Source organism: Parasteatoda tepidariorum, chromosome 9 (genome assembly GCF_982258835.1).
Source record: "Parasteatoda tepidariorum strain Cologne lab strain chromosome 9, Ptep-v5.0, whole genome shotgun sequence".
NCBI lineage: Eukaryota > Metazoa > Arthropoda > Arachnida > Araneae > Theridiidae > Parasteatoda > Parasteatoda tepidariorum.
Window position 1 is genome coordinate 55,618,644 of NC_141763.1, and position 21,364 is coordinate 55,640,007.

General features: G+C 28.5%; 1 protein-coding gene across 7 annotated transcripts in view; it reads left to right on the forward strand.

The window, feature by feature from the left end:
• The window catches only part of LOC107440873 (irregular chiasm C-roughest protein), a 152,675-nt gene that overhangs the window by 124,327 nt on the left and 6,984 nt on the right, over nucleotides 1–21,364 (forward strand). For 2 of the 7 annotated variants that reach the window (XM_043047972.3, XM_071186226.2), the window contains exons 7-12: nucleotides 12,128–12,318; nucleotides 15,765–15,900; nucleotides 17,826–17,939; nucleotides 18,049–18,079; nucleotides 19,013–19,151; nucleotides 20,796–20,923. In XM_043047972.3, the coding sequence (XP_042903906.1) occupies nucleotides 12,128–12,318; nucleotides 15,765–15,900; nucleotides 17,826–17,939; nucleotides 18,049–18,079; nucleotides 19,013–19,151; nucleotides 20,796–20,897 (713 nt within the window). In that variant the 3' untranslated portion in view covers nucleotides 20,898–20,923. The remainder of the gene's footprint in view (nucleotides 1–12,127; nucleotides 12,319–15,764; nucleotides 15,901–17,825; nucleotides 17,940–18,048; nucleotides 18,080–19,012; nucleotides 19,152–20,795; nucleotides 20,924–21,364) is intronic. The other 5 variants (XR_015429236.1, XR_015429237.1, XM_043047971.3 and 2 more) reach the window with 3 other exon arrangements.

Below are 21,364 nucleotides of genomic sequence, written 5' to 3' on the forward strand. Positions count from 1 at the left end.
AAATAAATTGTAATTTAATAAATCTTTCCCGAGAAAGTCTAACAGTGTAAAGTATAGTATTTGTGTTAAAAATTTTTGTCTCATCAATCTCATAATTTTTCCATTTTTGATCAAGAAAATTCAAGGTGAATATTATCCCAAAATAATGTGCTATCTTATTATTTCCGATAACTTCTGTCAGTTCAACGTTTTTGTATAACTTCATTTTACTTAATTTTATGTATTATTCGTTTATTTTTTTATCATAAATTTTATTTTACATAGTATTCATTTTCTTTGCGCATTATTTCCTTTTATCATTTTACCATTTTTAAAAATCATCTGTTTCCAAACTAAAAAAAATCATGCAGTTAATCCAGAAGTTCTGATTATTTCCTTAAATTTCTACAATACTTACGTTTTTATATGATTTTACTTTAGTAAGTTAAACTTAATTTATTCAAATTGTCATGAGTGTCTTTTTCCTGTCTTATCTTTATAATAAAAAGATATTTTCTGCTTTATGTTTTGTTGATAACGATTAAAAAAATAGTTAAATGCTTAAAGTCGATAAATTGCATAGAAATTATTTTCTTTACATATTATTTCATTTTATCATTTTTAAAAATTATCTATTTCCAAACTAAAAAATGCATGGAGTTAATCCAGAAAATCTGATTATTTCCTTAAATTTCTACAGTACTTACGTTTCTATATAATTTTACTTGAGTAAGTTAAACTTAATTTATACAAATTGTCATGAGTGTCGTTTTCCTGTCTTATCTTTACTTTATAATAAAAAGATGTTTTCTGCTTTATGTTTTGTTGATAACGATGAAAAAAATAGTTAAATGCTTAAAGTCGATAAATTGCATAGAAATTATTTTCTTTACATATTATTTCATTTTATCATTTTTAAAAATTATCTATTTCCAAACTAAAAAATGCATGGAGTTAATCCAGAAAATCTGATTATTTCCTTAAATTTCTACAGTACTTACGTTTCTATATAATTTTACTTGAGTAAGTTAAACTTAATTTATACAAATTGTCATGAGTGTCGTTTTCCTGTCTTATCTTTACTTTATAATAAAAAGATGTTTTCTGCTTTATGTTTTGTTGATAACGATGAAAAAAATAGTTAAATGCTTAAAGTCGATAAATTGCATAGAAATTATTTTCTTTACATATTATTTCATTTTATCATTTTTAAAAATTATCTATTTCCAAACTAAAAAATGCATGGAGTTAATCCAGAAAATCTGATTATTTCCTTAAATTTCTACAATACTTGCGTTTTTATATAATTTTACTTGAGTATGTTAACCTTAAATTTTTCAAATTGTGATGAGCGTCGTTTTCCGGTCTTATCCTTATAAAAAAAAAGATATTTTCTTCATTATGTTTGGTTGATAACGATTAAAAAAATAGTTAAATGCTTAACGTCGATAAACATAATTGATTGGGAAATGGAACATGAAATATAGCCATAAATTGATCCCAAGAAACCTGCTAGTCTACAGAGTGGACTTATTTCTATACCGCTCTGTTACACCATGCAAATAATTTCAAAATAAAACGAAATATGGTGTGGATTTTCTTCTTTAATGTTTTTTTCAAAAAACAACTATTTTTCATTTTTTGTCTTACGCAACTGAAGTATTGAATTATTATTTATCTATAAATAATTTAGTAATTTTAAGTGTATGCCTTTTTCAGAAGTCAATATACAACTGATTTTAGTTTAACAAATTTCATCATAAATTTTAACTTTAAAATAGATGAAAATTCCAAAAATATTTTAAGCAAATGTTTGTTTTGTAATAAAAAAAATTATCAATACAAATGAAATACTAGGACTATTTTACTCATATTTATTCGTGATAAAAGTGGCTTCCTGATTTATTAGAGTTTGCTGCAATAAAAATACTACTTTTATTCGAGTTTTGCTGTTTAGAAATGTTTATTGTTGTTATTATTATTAATAAACCAGGAAGCCCCTTTTATCACGAATAAATATGAGTAAAATAGTCCTATTATTTCATTTGTATTGATAATTTTTTTTATTACAAAACAAACATTTGCTTAAAATATTTTTGGAATTTTCAGCCATTTTAAAGCTAAAATTTATGATGAAATTTGTTAAACTAAAATCAGTTCATATTATTAAACTAAATATTTGAATCATTAAAATCTTTTAGTATTGTTTTTTACGGTTTCATCTAATATGTTTAGTTTTACCATATTTTCATTTATAATAATTCTGAAATAATAATTAATAATATTAATGATAAATAATAATAATTATAATAATTCGCAATAATTATGATAATAAAGAGGATTATGAAATTGATTTTATTAATATAAATTAGAACCACCTGGAAAAAAATCAATTTTCAAAGCTAAGAAAAAAATATTTAAAAATAAAATTAATCTTTTTCATTCAACTAAGTTTTCAGGATTGTTTTTTTTTAATAAGTTTTAAAAATAAAACAAAATTAGAATTACTCAGAGCCTATTTTCAGCATTAAATTAACTTTTTTAGATAAAAAATTATTACTTCTATAAAGAGCATTACTCATCAAAGGAGTTTTGGAATAAGTAATTAAATTATTGAATAAGTAAATGAATTAATTAGAAAGTGTATAAATTAGCTAATGAATTACGACCGATGAGATTATGGACCGAATCAATGAATATGCGAATCAGTGGATCAATTTGTAAATATTTCTTTTTACCATTCTTCATACCCTAGTCAGCGATCACATTTCTCTTTAAATGTTTTTTTTTCTTTTTGGAACACTCACTAACTTGAAAATTAACAGCGTTTGTGTAATTGATATTTTTTTATGAAAGTTTTTAAAGTTTTTCTTGTTTTTTTTTAAAATGAACTTTTTTAACAAATATATACCTTTTTTCATAAAATTAAATAACATTGTTTAATTAGTCCGTTAATTTTTATCTATTTTTTGATGTAGAGAAAGTGCTAATTTCAGAAAAAGAAACTAAAATAATTATATAACATGTAATGTCATAAGATATTATATTGTGTTCGGAAATGAGAATTTATTGCTATATATACTCTTTTTACAGATTAGTAACAAACTTTCGTTAGTTTTGGCAGAAATACTAGAAACAAATCGTTCCATTTTCTAAATTTCTTTTGGAATTCTTATATAACAAAAACATTTTGTTCATCACTTTTTCTCATCAAATTTCAAAACTGGAAACTTCACTTTTTCCTCAGGCCTTACTTCATCAGATTACTAAACATATACTCCTCATCACAGCGTTCATAAAAAGAAAACAAAATAAACTAAAGTAACTACTCGCAGAGTATGGCCATTGAATCTTAAGTAACGCCTTCAACCAAACGCACTCAATGTTTCTGGCACGCGAGAACAGGAGATGGCTGTGTAAAAACCCATAATGTAGGGGGAAGACATAAAACTGATTCAGTGTAGGGGATTTTTATGGACTTATCGATCGATTAGGGGAGGTTGTTTGTAGTCTTCAGATATCAAAGCTGAAGTCTTGAACCAAACACTGTGAAGTATATAGGTTATTGTTTGTTCGACTTCTTATTTCTTTCAAACTTACACTGACCCTTGACATCTTGTCAGTATTGAGACAATTTATCAGGCGAGAGCTTTGTCAAGTGCTATGTGGAAGGCTTTGATCATTTTTATTTGATAGATTTCAGTTAGCGAGGATCAGAAAAATTGCTGGGCTCACTTCTGGAGTGCTTGATGGCAGGAGGGTGCTTGGAGTTGCTTTTTTCATTTAATAAAAAGTAAAGAAAGTGTAAGAATGTTTTCTTTTTGGGGAGAAATAAATCGAAGCTGTCTGAAAGAATGTTTTTAATAGCTTTAGGAAAGGGGAAATACGAAAATATAAGTGGCATACAGCTTGGAAGAGTAATTATGGAACTTTTTTAAAACAAAGTACGAAATGTTTCAAAATATTTGATCATATAAGGAAAAATAAATCCTGAAAACAGTAATTTCACTAAGAAATTCATCGTAAAAATGCAAGTTTAAAAATAAAAGATAAAATAAAATATTTGAGAGAAGTGTTACGATATATTCAATTATATCGTAACTTAATTTATATATAAAATTAACTTCTTTTAATTTAATAATTATAATTCTATTCTTTGTTTATTTGCCCTTTCTTTACTTAAAGTAGAGATTTTATATAAAATCTTTTTCTGGTCTTACTCTGTTTTAGGATCACCTACTTGATGCGACGACGTTTATGTATTGGGTAAAATTGTGAGAAAAATACTATAAAGGATTAAAGATAAACTTTGACCAGTGAGGTTTCATATGGGTGGAACATTGAGCTCCCCTTTTTAATTATATGATTGGCAAAAGATGTTTCATTTCTGATTGGATGTTTACTCCTAACCTAAGATGATTTGGTTTTTACTTTCAAGGGGTTGGGTTTTGGTAAGAAAATAAAAAAATGATTCCTGAAGTGTAGAAGAGAATTGAAAGGGAATGGAAGAAATTAAATTATAAAAAGAAATGGGGAGATAAAGATGTAAAGGCAAAAAGGTTGAAGGTATTTGTTTTACCTAATCCTACATGATCTTCTAAGTAATGGTACTAAAGCAAATGGTTTATGGAAAAGAAAAACATTTTATTTCTGTGTATGAATTTCGATTTCTGTATATGACTATTTCGGAATTCATTTGGAGTAAAGAAATTATATATTTTATTTATATTCCCTTTTCTATTTATTATTTTAAAATTAGAAATTAAAGGTACATAATTTTGTGTTGTTTAATCTTGAGAGTAGTTTTTTATACTTACACCAGTCAAGCTGAATAAACAACAAAAAGGCAACGTAGTTATAATCAATATTTAAACCCACACAACTTGAAGAGTTAATACGCTCACAGTTGCAAATACGATTGTCGATAGCTTTAAATTCCAATATAATCTGTGAGAGAACCGTACATGACGTCATAGTAATTTATCACATTAAAATAATATTAAACTACTTTCCCTGCTTAATTTACTGCAAAAAATTGATTGAAGATAAAAATAAATTATTTCCCAGCAATAATATTTATCTCAATAGTTTCCTTACTTATATTAAAGAGTAGATTATTATCACAGCGTTCATTCTTTATGCTGTAAATCATCAAAGCTTATGGCCACACAAGAAATTATCGATTTCTTAATAATTATTTTGAAATAGATGCGCTATTCATATCTATAAGTAATCTACTTATTGATATGTAGGTAAAAATTAAATATGTATCATTTTTTTAGAAAAAGTAAGATTAATAGGATTTTTAAATGATAGATACAAGAAAAAATAGATATCACAAAACCGAATCAAAAGCATTCATTTTCATTCATCTAGAGCAGCAAATATAACAGAAGAAGTAATGTATTGAATATAGAACAATAATTTTATATATTGAACCGGAGCATTAACTATTAATCTCGTATTTTGTTTATTTCTTCTAAATGATATTACAATGAAAAAAAAAACAAATATAATATGCTGTTTAATAACAAATATAACGAAATTCATATAATTTAACAAAAGATAAAATTAATCTTCTTGGCTCCATGCACCATAAGTAATATAAGGAATAAGAAAAGGAATTTAAGAATGCCGCTTTACAAGTGGAAAACGCGAATCTCGGTAAAGCAGCTTTTGTCTAGACAGAAAATTATTTGATTGCATGATATATTTAATTATAACCTTCTTTTAAACATTATCTTCCTGACAAGAAATAGTTTTCTTCAGTTGCTTTATATTTGTTTAAATCTATAACTGAATTTTTAAACTTCTTTTAAATGCATTCTTACAATTTTTTTAATTAAAATCCTTGAAAATATAATCCAATAATCTGAGGAAGAGATCGGTTTGTGTCCCTTGTTAATTTCGTTAATTTTGTTAATTTCGCTCCAGAGATCTTTTTAAGTGAAGTAGAAATTTTTTACACAAAACTATAACATTCCTTTCATTAAAGATAGTTCAATAACGTTTGAAAATATTTTTTCAAACGTGATCAACAATGCTAAAGTCTACGTCTCAGATCCTTATCAGAATTATAGTCCTCAAAACAGTTTGCTATCTAAACCTTGAAAATATGATCCAATAATCTGAGGAAGAGATCGGGTTGTGTCCCTTTTTGTTAAATTTACATTTCGTATTTCGCTCCAGAGATCTTTTTAGGTGAAGTAAAAACTTTTTACACAAAACTATAACATTCCTTTCATTAAAGATAGTTCAATAACTTTTGAAAATATGTTTTCAAACGTAATCAACAACACTGAAGTCTACGTCTCAGATCCTTATCAGAATTACAGTCCTCAAAACAGTTTGCTGTCTACATCAAAACATAACAAGCATTGGTTCAGAATTTTGAAAAAGTAAATTCTAAAATGTATATTCTTAATATTAAGTGTTCAGTAATTACAGTAATCATGTTGGTACCGGAGTGATTAGGAGGTACAAATGGATGTCATTAAGCATAAAAATCTCTGCTACCAATACTTACTGTAAAGTTGGTCTTCTCTTTCTTGGTAAAAGTTACTTTAAGTCTTTAACTCTGGAAACAAAGTTCAAATTCATTAAAGTAGTCTGTTAACATTAAAATTTTCTTTCCATTTATGCGTTTGAAAATATGTTTACTTACGTTATAAATAACGTTAAAGTTTATCTTTCAAATCCATGTCAGAATTATGTCTGCAAAGTAGTATGCAATCTCAAAGAAAGCATATCAGTCATTAGTTAAAAAAATTTGAAGAAGTCAGTTCCAGTGTTTTAAATTGTTTCTTAATATTAATTGCTCATTAATTGCTGTAATCATATAGGTACCAGAGCAATTAAGAGGTTGAAGTGGAAGTCAAAAAGCATAAATATCTTTGGCAGCAATTTTTAATTATACAAGGTGATACAAAAAACGGGAACTATTTAGCAATCCAAAAAAAAAAAAAAAAAAAAAAAGACGCTAGAGTAATGGAAGTAAAACACTTTATTCATGGTAATTGAAACCCCAAAAATTACTATTTAAGAAACATTATTGGAATTTATCATTTTTTTTAAAGAAATACGTCCTTTAGATGTTCTCCTGTACGAATGCATTCTTGAAATCTGCTGTTGAGATTTCTCATTGACAGCTGCAATATCTCAGTTAGGATACTGTGAATTTCATTCCTGAATTCTCTGTTTTATCTCATCCAGAGTTCTTGGGCGGGTGCACTTTTTAACATATGCTTTGATGGGACATTATCATGGCTCCCTAAGTTGTAAAAACGGTGGAACTCCCTCTGCTCATCTTCTAAACTAGTAGGGGAGTGTCGGGTACCACCGCCCAGCGGGTAACCCACCTACAGTCAACTTCATATGTATTGAATATTTTTTCAAGTCAATGGGCCATCGGACATTAATTGTTATATTAAAAAAAGATTATTTTCAAAGTTTCAAGTATTTATGATAAAATATTTGTGATATACTCAAGTAATACTCAAGTATTTATGATAAAAATGATAACTGAGGTTTATCTATTGTCAATACATTGGTCATTTTCATTTGCACCTGAAAAAAAAGTCAAAAAACATAATTTGTGTAACTGGGTGGGGCTACCCGACACATTTTGAAAAGAACTGAACATGTTTTTTTAAATTTCTATTTTTTTAAGTAAAACTATTCTTTTTTTGGTTTATTCTTTTTGCATTATTTAATTGGATAATAAAACAATAGAAACATACAAAAATATTGATTATTACTCAATATTATACAGATATATAAGCAATACTCCTTAAGTGGGCGGGGCTACCCGACTCTCCCCTACTGTTTTTATAAAACATTTTTTATGGCGAACGCACGCTGTCGCCCGTTCCACTGATTCATGGTTACTAAAATGGCAAAGTGTTTAATTACTCAAGCTTACTATCCCACATAGTACTGCCACCAGCTCATGGCAGCCACTACGCATTCAAAATATTTCCGCCTCCTTTTTTTTTTTCCTTTTTTTTTCTTTTTTTTAGTGTCATTTGTACTTTCCTGAAAAGTTTTTATTCGCTTTATCATTTAAAAATTCCTACAAGTATAAAGACAAAGATTAATTCACTAAAGTAGCGTTACATTTTTATTTCTTTTTTATTATGGAAAGTGCGTTTACTTTTATTGAAGTCAACTTTCAAAGTCATGTCAAAATTATAGACTCAAAAAGAGAATGTAACCTCAAACAAGGCATAGCAGGCAGGGGTTAAAAATTTTGAACAGAAATATTCTACCGTTCCAAAATGTATTCTTAATATTAAGTGTTCATTAGTTACAGTAATCATATAGGTATTGAAGTGATTAGGAGGTTGAAATGGAAGTCAAAAGGCTTAAATCTTTGTCAGAAATCTTTAATTATACTTTGCTGAAACGTTGTTCTCCGCTTTATTATAGAAGAGAATGACGTTGGGAGAAAATTAGATCATTATTTAGTTTTAATTAAAACTCCCGAACCGTTCGCTTAAAACTTCTTAATTAGCACTTAATCACGATGTAGAGTTAAAGATTGTAGGGGGATGAGGAAAGATGGATACATAAAATCGACAGAGAGAGTAAAATTTTCCTGACGAAAAAGAACACAGTGGGGCTTTCCAGTTCCCTTTTAAAAGTTTCGAAAACTGCGCAGAGAAGGTAACGACACAGCTATAAAAATTTTTCGCTTAATCAATTAGCCCGAAAATTCAATCGCAGTTCTTATTTTATTTCTCGAAATAACTTTACGAGTTTTAAAGTTCGAGTTTATTTTTGAGCTGAGTGGTTTGAGTGCTGCTTTTGGAAATTTATACAACTTTGAAAAATAATTTCAATTAGTCATCAATAGATAAATAAAGAAAGTCTGAAGTTTTTGAATTGTTTTTTTTATTTATTTATGACAGAAAATATGTAGAATAACATTTTTGAACTCAATATATAAAAATCATAAGGAATAATATGCACCGTTTTTTGACCTTTAAATAATTATTAGAATTATTTTTCTTTTTTTTTCCTTGTAACAGGTGATTGCAAAAGTTCGCAATCGATTTGATACCAAATAAAAAACCGTTTTCAACAGCAATAATAATAGTAATATGCATCAACATTGCATATGACGTATTTCCTAAGAATATTATTGAAACAAAAAATATAAATGGATGTTTAAAGGCCTTAAACTTTCATATTTTGGGCATGACACTGGCTCTAAAATTTGATAATTTTTTTGTCCTTTCATCAGATTGCATGATATTCTTTTATAAATTAATGGGAATCATTTTCAGGCTAAGAATCATCTTCGAATTTTCGATGATGTCTTGATAATTTCTGTTCTTCTTATAAATTGTTATAAATAGTTTTTATTAAATCAAATGGGTCACTCGAACAAAAATCATGGATTATACTCGAAGGTTTGAATATTTTGTGAGATATTCCTCATCCACATGTTACACTGAATTTTGTTCCTTTAATAAATCTCCACCTGAATGATTATGACACATTAACTAAGAATATGAACCAAAAATATTAATGAATGTTTTGAAGCCCTTCACTTTCATGCTTTTTTCATGACACTGGTTGCCTTAGATAGCATAACATTCTGTCGAACATTTATGAGATTCATTTTCACATTAAGATACATCGTCTCATTTCGATGATTTTCAACACATCTTTGAAATGTTTCATTTATGATTCCTGTCTTTTTTCATAAATAATCACAATAGTATTTATCATTCATAAATGATCATAATATTATTTTTAAATCAAAGGGTCAATCCTGCAAAAATCAAGGTTTGGACTCGAAGGCTTTCAACATCGTGAGGCGAATTCTGCACCACTTATGATGTTTTGTTTCCATGATAAGAGCTCTCAGAAAGTTTATGGAACATTTCCCCAGGATATTATTGAAGCAAAAAATATTAATGGATGTTTAGAAGCCTTGCGCTTTTCTACTTAGGACGTGAAGCTGGTTTTAAATTTTGAAAAATTCGATATTTTTCAGTAATTGCCTGATATTCTTTTGAACATTATTAGGGCGCATTTCACATAAAATACATCTTCCCAATTTCAGTGATATTCAGCACTTCTTTCAAATGTTTCATTTGTGATCTTTGACTTCCTCAAAAATAATTAGAATAGTTTTTACTCATTCAAATAAACTACTCGAACAAAAATTATGGATCGGACTCGAATGCTTTCAACAGATTGCGACATATTCCGTACCCACATCTTACACTGAGTTTTGTTCCCTTGTTAAAGTACCGCCAGAAAGTTTATGGCATATTTCCTAAGAATATTATTGAAACAAAAAATATTAACGGTTGCTTAGAAGCCTTTTTGTAACAATGTTGTAGAGAAAAAATTCAAGACCTTTCCAATATTGCACAGTATTTCTTTAAAAATTAATGTGAACCATTTTCAGATTACGATACATCTTTCCATTTTCGATGATATTCAACATCTCTTTCGAATGTTTCTTTTATGATTCCTGTCGTTCTCATAAATAATTAAAGTAGCTTTTATTAAATCAAACTGGTCACTCGATGAAAAATATGGATTGGACTCGAATGCTTTCAACAGCCTGTGACATATTCCGCACCCACATCTTACACTGAGTTTTGTTCCCATGATAAAGGTCTCTCAGAAAGTTTATGGCACATTTCCTAAGAATACTATTGAAGCAAAAAATATTAATGGATGTTTAGAAGCCTTTATGTGACAATGTTGTAGAGAAATGTCCATCGGGAGGAAATAACGATAGGTCATCCATCATAAGTGGTGGCGAGTTTCTTTAATGCGACTTACAGCTTGCCATCAATCTTCAATTGGAAGGGAGTCAACCTTATTCGGCTGTGATGACAGTATCAAAGGAGTAAGTTAAACTATTAAAGATAGTTCAAAAGTCTAAAATTACGGATTTTTCGTTCGCAAGGTTTTCCATAATAGCTTGTATTATGCGGAAATTTCAAACGGATTTGACGCATTATGCTGTAAAATAACTTTCGCACCTTCTCTCAGATAAAGGAAAGCTCCTTTTTGATAAGTTTGTGTTAAGAAGACGTGCGAGAGAGACCCTATCTGAAAAATTCTGTTTCACCTTAAATGGGTAGTTTAAAATTTAGGAAAAAGTGAGTTCGGAAAGTGAGTCAACCAAATGTAAACTGTAAAGTTTGTAATTCAGAACATGCTTTTTTGGCAAAATATCAAAATTATAACAAATTATGGAAGGATAACTTCTGCAATACATCAAAGCAACTAAGCTTTTTTCTAAAGGGCCATATTTAAGTCCTGTCATATTTTTTATTTATTTATTTATTTTTTGCATTCTGCAATTTTAGAAAAAGAAAATTCTCAGTACTGAAAACTACAAAGTTTGCTTTCGCTTTTTCTAATTTGAGTTGTTGATATCTTTACGAATTGGTTTACTACATTATTTATAATAAAAATTTTCGTCTGTAAATACAGAAACATTATAATGGAACACAGATATAAGTTTTCATTTTCAATATTTTGATGTTCCAGTCTTTGTATATTTAAACCAGACACATAAACATTTTTAAAAAATTAAAAATACTGATAGAAAAAGAATGTATATATACTGTAATATAAATTAGAGTGCAAAAATATTTATTAGCAATTATTGTTTGCATCGAATTATCTTTAGATGATGTACTTTATATTTGTGTTTAAAATTTCTTTAATTTGCTTACCTGCGTTCTCAAGTTATATCAAAAAATGCAAAAAGTAAAATTAACATTAAGGAGTCCAAACTTTCGACCGCTTTTCTGACCAAACTACTTGCACTTGATATCTGTCTTGATCAAAAAAAATAATATCTGTCAAACCGAAAACATGTTTATTCAGAAGAAGGACGTTTTTCTGTCTGATTTCATAACACAACACATCGGCTGCTCTTTATTTTTTACTTGTTAAACACATTGTATGCTTGTTAAATAACATACTTAAGGTCAAGCCCTCAAACTATTAGGATATTTAGTTTCGGTAAGTGTAAAGAGGATTATTAGACCAAAAGTTGTTGAGAAAGATGGGTTTTTTCTGCACTGTACATGAAAAAAAACCATAACAGTTGCTAAAAAGTATTGAAAAAAATTGTGTTTCATCTCATGTATATTTTTTTCTCTTGCAGGACCGCCTCAATTAATGATTGAGAATGCCCCTTTGGTATCACACATGGTTGTGGACAAAGACGAAACTGCTAAGATTATTATACGGTTTTGCTCAGATCCAGAACCCAGAAGAAGTTATTGGGAATGGGATTCATTTCGACAAGAAACAAATTCAAACACTGGAAGACACGATGCATCAGAAATTCAAAAGGTAACAGTTTAAAAATTTCATTTTTTAAATTTCTTGAAATAAAAGTTTTAAATACAGTTTGTGTTTTTTTATTACATTAAAGGTAAGAGTTTAATCAATTCTGAATTACGTGTTGTCTAGATTCCTTTTATTTTTCTATTTTTACATATTATTATTGCACAATACATGAGCAAAACTAAGGCAAACAACGTTAAAGTGCACACAAATATTTATAAATTACAGACAGCTGTTTTGGATGCTCAAAGAGCAACCTTTATCAGTGCAACAGATACTCAAAGGGCAACCTTCATCTGTTGCCCTGATGAAAGTTGCCCTTTGAGCATCCGAAACAGCTGTCTGTAATTTATAAATATTTTTGCGCTCTTTAACATTGTTTGCCTTAGTTTTGTATTTTAGCACAAAGGTCGCCCACTTGTGTATTTACAATACATGAGTTTATGTTTAAAATGTGACATGGGTGCGGTGAGAAAGAGATTCCCACATGTATAACATTTCCATATGATTATTATATGTATAACGTTTAAAGTTAGTATTTAGACAAATCTGAAATATGCATTTATTAGTATCACAAAAATGCAGGAATTTATGTTTGAAATCTTGAAACACTGTCACCCGGCCGGAACTGGCAACCAATTAATTGTGAAAGGCAACTATATTTTTAGCTGTTCACTTCCAGATATTAATTTGTATTATTATTTTAAATCAACTACATGTTTAGCTTCAATTCGAGTGTAATTTGTTTACCGTTCTCTCACGTGTTTTCAGCTGTCTTCACAGAAGAAAATGGCTCTAATATTTTCACTGACTATTACCATTTTTTAATTTCTTAGAGCCCTAGACTGGACCATTTCAGATTAAGAGATTCTCACAGGCAACATTAAAATCTGAAATATGCAATTATTCAGTCAAATCTGAAATAGGCAATTATTAAGGTTTATTTTATCTTTCTATTTTTAAACTTAGGTAATAGTGCAAAAGTATAAAAATTCATGCTAAAATGCTGCAAGGATGTACTGATTAAGAGATTTCTGAGAAATGCTTTTTTAAAATCAAATTGTAATAAATTTTTTTTTAATTTTTAACTAAAATATATAACAGATTAGATGGCGTAATAAATTTTTTCTCTGTCAGTATATAAGCTTTGAATACAAAATTTACAACAAACTATTTTCTTACAATCCTTGACATGTGGGGAACAATTCACTTATCACTAATTTACTATTTTAAACAGATAAAAAAGTTATATTTCACCCATTTTTATCTATCTTTATATACAGAATTGAATGCAAAGACTTTTAGATTAATTAAAATAAAACTTTTGTCCTGATGAATGGAGGTTTATAATCACTTTTTTAATTTTTTATACTTTCCACTTTTTATAGCACTTACGATACATTAATTTAATTGTCAATGCAATTGAACGCTAAAAATAGCTTAATGTACTGTGTGTAAAATAAAAATCGGACCAACCTGAATAACCTTTGATCTAATCATCGGATCTTCATATTCTAGGACTCAATCTTAATGGTTTGAAGAGGTGATCTCAAATATGCTAATTAGTTAGTACAGACGATATTTAAGTTACGAAATCTGACACAAAAAACGTACTTTCTCTGAATAAACACACTTTTTTTTCTATAGATTCGGATTTTTTACTCCCAAATTATAGGGGCAATCTGGGAATTATGGTTTCAATAATTGGACTGGAGAGCGGTCCAAAATTTGGACCCATTTAAGTAATTTTATTTTTTGCGCAATTCGCCATAGCTCTAGAACTTTTTAAGCGATTTGAAACATTTTTATACTGAATTATAAAATCTGCTTATCCAAAGACAACTCCATGAAAAATGAGCGGTCTAAAATTTGGACCCATTTAAATAATTTTATTTTTTGCGCAATTCGCCATAGCTCTAGAACTTTGTAAGTGATTTGAATCATTTTTATACTGAATTATAAAATCTGCTTATCCAAAGACAACTCCATGAAAAATGAGCGGTCCAAAATTTGGACCCATTTAAGTAATTTTATTTTTTGCGCAATTCGCCGTAGCTCTAGAACTTTTTAAGCGATTTAAAACATTTTTATACTGAATTATAAAATCTGCTTATCCAAAGACAACTCCATAACTTTTAGTAATTATTCATTATCTTTTTCTAATTTAATAATGGTCGAAAAAATTTACGCAAATTTTGAATTTTGCAATTTAAGTTGCGATATGCAAAAATTTGGAAAAATCGGCTGATTAGTTCTGAGTAATCGAATTTTGAAAAAGTCGTATTTTTAAAATTTGATTTCTCAGAAATTATTCTACTGAAATTGCTCAAATTTTGTATCTTTTGATTTAAAATTGCATCCTTTAAAATAATCCATAAGTTCTATATCTTACAATTCAAAATTTAAAAAAATAATAATAACAAATATTTAACAAAATAATAAAAATCATAAATGTCTAATAAATTGTTTTTTGCATCAAATTATCTTTTGATAAACGAATTCTATAATTGTGTGAGAATTTTTTTTCAGTTCACTTAAAAAGTTCTTGAGATATGGCAGAATACGTGAAAAGTAAAATTACCATTAAGGGGTCCAAACTTTGGACCGCTCACCTGACCAAATCTTTGGGACCATATTTTCCAGATTGCGGCTACCCCCTAGAGGTCAAAAATCTAAATCTGTTGAAAAAGATATTTGTTTATTCAGAGAAAGTACGTTTTTGTGACTGATTTCCTGACTTAAAATATCGTCTGAAGTAATTAATTATCATATTTGACGTCATCCCTTCAAACCATTAAGATTGAGTCCTAAAAGTGAAGATCCGATCATTAGATTAAAAGTTATTCAGGGTAGTCAGTTTTTTGGCGCTCTGTACAATTATGGTTATTAGAGCACCATACTACAATATCAGAGGTCCTTGGATCGGCTGTTGTCAGCAGTCAAAGAAAATCTCATTCACACATTTCTTCATCTACATCACTTCGCGTTTTTCTCAAAAATAAGCATAAGCTGTTTCAATTTTGAATACATAGGATTGTTTCGGGACCATTTTGACATATTTTTTTACATTTCAAAGAAACCATTTTTTCTTACAGTGCACTTAATAAAGCTAATAATTAAGCTGTAATAAAGCTAATAATAAAGCTGTATGCATAAACTTAGACTCTACTGATATATTTTTTGTTAGAATTACATGGGTTTTCGAAAAAATGAAAGCATAGTTTGAAGAATAGCAATTTAGGAATTAGAAAAATATATAGTAACTCCTACTGGTTTGAGATTTGTTTGGTTTCATCTTAAATATTTAATAATCCATTTATATGAGTAATGAAATCCACACCAGTGCGAACTATAATAACTATAAATGAATTTTAATTGTTATTATTTACTAGTGTTATTGCAGTCAATTAAGTTAACCTTGTTTTATTCATAATTAACGATCTTTTTTTTAGATACCTAATAAAGATGACTGCTATGATGCACGATTAATAATTCGTAACGTTGAAGGAGGTGACTCAAAAACATACACATTAGTGGTTGAAAATGATAAAGGACATGAAACATTTTCCATTGTACTTGAAGTTAGAGGTAAGGAGCATTATATAATAATTCAAATCTTTTTAATTGCTTAGAGATTTCCTTTGATATAACTTTAACATTGAAAGCCTTTGAATAAATTACTTTTGTCTCAGCAAAATTTTTTGTTTACTATCATAACAGTTTCTATTTAAGACAAGTAAGAACGAGTAGATTATATTAGAATGTCGTGCCAATATGAACTATACAATTTGTTCAATTCGATAAAAAAAGAAATATATATTTCTACAATCCACTTCAAGAACCTACCTTTTTCTCATCCCATATCAGAAAAAGATCCCACCGCTCTTGACTCTTTGCTGGAGCGTTAGTAGAAAATTGGCTAAAAATTTATTTCTTGCTAGTTTACCCGTTCTTTGCATGGATTAAAAATAAAGTAAATAATCAATAAACCGGTATTAATCGATTCTTCGAAACGATGCAAAAAACTGAACGATATGTACCGACGCATATAATAAAGCTAACGCAATTTCAATTTTAATATTTATTATTTTTTGCCCTTCCTTGTGACTTTACGTAATTAGATTAAGCTAAAACATGCTTTTAGAAGTTCATCTCATCAAAATAAAGATTTATTATATTCAATACCGTTTATCATAATGCTCGAAGTAAAGCATATTCAAAAACTACCACTTTAACAGTTTCTTCCGGTACTTTAGCCCTTTTGGTAGGCTCTAAAAACATATTTCCACTGTAAGTACAGTTAGTGTTTTAGTGCCAGTATCAGTATACTTATTGTGTATAAAAAACAATTTGCATATTACCAACATTACCTATTACGAAAATTAATTAAGCATCAGATGCGTCATTTGTAATATGTTGATTTTTTATGGTTCTTCCAAAAGAATAAATTCAACTTCTGTTCGTCATTAAGTTAACTGCCTAATACAAATCTTTTTTCTCCAATTTTTTACCTATTACCAAAATCAATTGTGCATTATTTGCGCCAATGACAATATGGCAATCTTTTACCACTCCCGCATAGGAATAAGTATATTTTCCTTACTTATCTTTTTAATACAAAACTTTTTTTTATTTAAATTTCTACCTATTACCAACTAAATTAGGAATCATTTTAGCCAATAACAATACTATACTTTTACACGGTTCTCATACACGAATTAGTACCATATCTATTCTCAAAAGATTTAGCTTTTTATTTAATCTGTACCTATTACCAGAAATAATTTTGCATCATTGGCACCTATAACAATATCATTATTTTATGCGTTTCTCATGCACAAACCTGTGCCATTTCTTTAGCTTTTAAATATTTTTTATATTTCAATTTGTACTTATTACTAGAATTATTGCAATTCTAGAATATTCTAAAATATTCTATATATTCTAGAATATTGCAATTCTCGAAAACAATTAGTAACGACATTAATATTAACAGACAGTAAGTAAACAGATTTTTTCATAGTAACTATTAAAAACTTTTTAATGATTTAAAAAATTCTAAAATATATTTTTACTTGTAATTAGAGAGCTAGAAAAAATATATAAAAGGGTTACCCATATCTTACCTGCATTAAAATGTTAATGAAAATATTAAAGGTGATGGAGAGGTCAATACGAATGGTGGTGAGTGGCGCGAAAAGGGACTGGAGTCCCCATGTCATTTACAAAAAGAAAATATAAAATTTAAAGTATAACAATGAGGCAAAAAATACACTTTAATAAATTTTGAAACTATTTAGATAAATAAATTTTAAAATTATTTAGTTATTTTTTCAAACATGATAAATTGATTTTAAAAATATTGACGCTTAAAATAGAAATTTTAAAAATTTAAAGTTACTAAAAATTTAATATGAGATATTGATTCTTACGAAATATTAAGTCTCTAAAATATGAATGAGAGATATTTTTTAAAAATAAACTTTAAAGAAAATGAAATATTTATTTTTCAGAGCCCTTTATTTTGACTTTGATGATCGGTGGTGCAGTTGTTGTGATATTAATTTTAATCTGCCTTCTCGCTCTCCTCATTTGCTTAGTTCGAAAAGAAAAATGCTGTTTCAGACGTAAGTAAACTTTAACATATTTAATAATATTTTATTAAAAAAATATATTGTTAGATTTGCAGAATATAATTAAATTTTTTGTAATTATTGTATTATAAATATTTTTTAGGTTCAGATGGCTTTAAACCAGCTCCTGATAGGTATGCCTCAATTATATTTTTAAATTTTTATTTTTTATTTTAATGGTTTCATATCTAATTTCTAATAAAATACATACTGCATAAAAACAAATATATTTTATATTTCAAACTATTAAATATCACTTCGATAACGCGTTTATAAGAATCTATTAAATATTTTAATGTAAATTGTACACACAATTTAAAAATATACGTAAAAAAGGCAATTGTGGAGCTTAGAATTGAAACGGGAAAACTTTCTCTGCTCGACCTTAAACTTTTTTCTGAACGGAAAATGAATTTGTTCGAAATAATCTGTCATATATTTATCTCAAAATTCAAAGTCTTTTAACAAGCACCACTTTTATCATTAGCTTCTAAAGTAAATTGTTTTCTTTTGAATAATTATTTCACTTTTCTAAAATTGAGGGAGAGCAAAGATTAGTAAAAACGTCACCTGTCAACCAACTGTGGTACATGTACTATTTAAACAAAGGTGAAAAGTCACAAGGTGTTACACTCAGCTAATGCGATTATTTAAAACAAACACAATCTACTTCATTTGATTCTAAGTTATCAATAAATAGTACTTCATTTAAACACATCATTCATTTTTAAATGATAAGTGATATAAATTTTTGTTTATTTATATACACTATGAATGCTTTAAAACGTAAAAAAGTGATGTATTACTTGGGATGAACACAGTATTGACAATGAAAAAAAGGAGTTAATGTCAAAGTATTATAATAGTATATATACATATATATATATTCTGCGCAAAGTAGCATCATACTTCCAATACCTCCCGCACGAATATTATACTTTAAATATTTAGATACTCTTCATTTTGTTCTATTCTGATTCATTTTTCGTTTATTATTATTTTACTTAACTCAATAATTCCATTCTTGGGAAATTTTTCTTGTTCTTATTTTATACTTTTTAATTCAGCATTGTAGAAAATGGTTGTCCAGATAATGATAAATCTGATCTTACTGCAGCAAAGACAGTACCTTTCTGCACCAACTCCAATACTAAAGGTAAAATAGCGACGATAGGAGAAGATCCATATAACAAAAATGGTAAAAAGGTAAGAATCAGCGATTTATTAATTTTTAAAAAAAAAATAACAGTTAATCTTCATTGTTTGAGATTTTTAAGAGATTGCGTATGTTTAGGTTTTTTAAATTTCTTATTTTGGTATTTTATTAACAGTAGCATTATTATTGCACAATTATTTATCAAACACTTATAGCTATTGAGAATAGAATATATGGCTCTTACTAAAATTTACCCTGTTACAACTTAAAGAAGCCTTATACTGACGTTAGTTCTGTTTGACTACAACCAGAATTTCGCTTTATAACATAACGATACACTACAGCAAGAATGCTAACTTTTTTGGGGAAAAAGTGCCTATTTCAATCAAGCATAAAAGGGTATGTTTTGCTTTCTACTTTTTCGACTTTCTTAAGGAGAGCCGTTAGAGAGCAAGTTCACCAGACGCAGAGCATAATCTTTTTCACGGAGGTGGTCTTGCACTATGCAGGACAATATCCTGAAGTGACGCTTGGCCGTGTCATACCGATCTCATTTTTTGTCACAGATAAGCATTTGATTAATTATTGATGTGGTACGGTGATGAGAAAGCAATGGCATGCAGGCTATCACTGGTTGTTTTGTTTTTTTTGGAATTTCTAACAGTGTGTGTGGGAACCACTTTGCCCAGTCAGTTCTGTCATCAGAGATATCAAACTGTCTTACGTGTTCACCACACGTTAAATTACTGTTCTATTTAATGGCAGTTCTTCCTTATCCAAGGTTCATGGTCGTTCACTGTGAGGTTTGTCAGAGAGGGACAAATCTTCGAACCTGAATTTTTTGAAGCCAATGCCTCGCAATACGTTCATTCACAGCAGTAGCATCAAACGCTTGACATATTCGGTGACTTGATGCAGCTGCTATATCCACTTTGAAGGAGTAACAACACCAAACTAGCTCCTTGGACAGTGTGTCAGTGTTCTGAAAATTAGAAAATAATTTGAACAACGAACAATAAACTAAATAAGCTTTTTTAAACCGAAAGATATTTCAAGTACAATGAATTAACGATACCTATTAAAAAGATTATTACTTAGATAACGATTATAATTATTACTTAGAAAGAATTGCAGCATTTTCCAAATACGATTTTTTTTTTGTCGTATGCCTGTTTAGGCAGTGGGGGTGCGATTGTTACTCCTTTTCAGTGGCGCCATCTATGGCCAGGAATTCGACTTCTGCCACGCCATTCACACAACCACAACCCGTTTATAGGACGGGTCACATTCACACACAAAGGAGAAAGGACATAGAACACACAGAGAGAGAAAGAAACATCCATGCCTTTTCCGTGATTCGAACCCAGGAACTTTCTGATTGTATTATTTATTTGACTTACTTTTAGCAATACAAATAGTTTATTGCAAAAGTTTTCTTTAGTCTACTTATTGACATCTGTATAATTCCTGCGAAATTTACATGTTGGTTCTTAAGTGATAAATGCTTAAAGAATGAAAATATTCAATATACTTGTAAATTATATGATTATAAATAATTAGACTTTTCCAACATTTCCTAATTATTATATTATATATTGAAAAAAAAACGGAAAAAAATGATTTGACTAAACAAGCGAGATTTTTTATACCTAACATCTGCGTTGGGTTCTTATTACATTTTTATGCTTTTCTAGGGAGCTGTAAAATTTGTGGAGGGTGCAAATGGCGTCCGGTCAAAGCCGGATCACGTCGCGTCCGAAAACGTCCGGACCAGGATTCTTGATGTTGAACTTTGAAAAATAAAGATTCAAAACTAATCAAGGTGGGGAAATAATAATTTTTAGCTCTTACATAGCTTTTGTATGTAGCTGCTTATTAAAGCTTCTTATTTAAACATAGTGTCACCTAATTGTGTAAGACTATTTTTAGCTTTAGCCAGCTTTTGCATACTGCTTTGCTTGCTTAAAAATTTTAATTTGAAAATTATAAATTCGATGAAATGTGCTTTATTTTAGTTTTCAGTACTTACAGAAACTAAAACGCCAACTAAACAATATGCCTGATTAATGATATATGTGTTATAAGAAATAACTTTTTTTCGGTTGACTTAATTGAAATTTGAAACTCAAAAAATCAACATGCTTTTTAAGTAACCGTGTTTTGAATAGTTTCAAAATCATTTTCAGAAATGGTTTATGAAAAATATAAAAGATACGACTTAAAAAACAAATAGTTAAAAATTTCTTAACGAATACATGCTTAA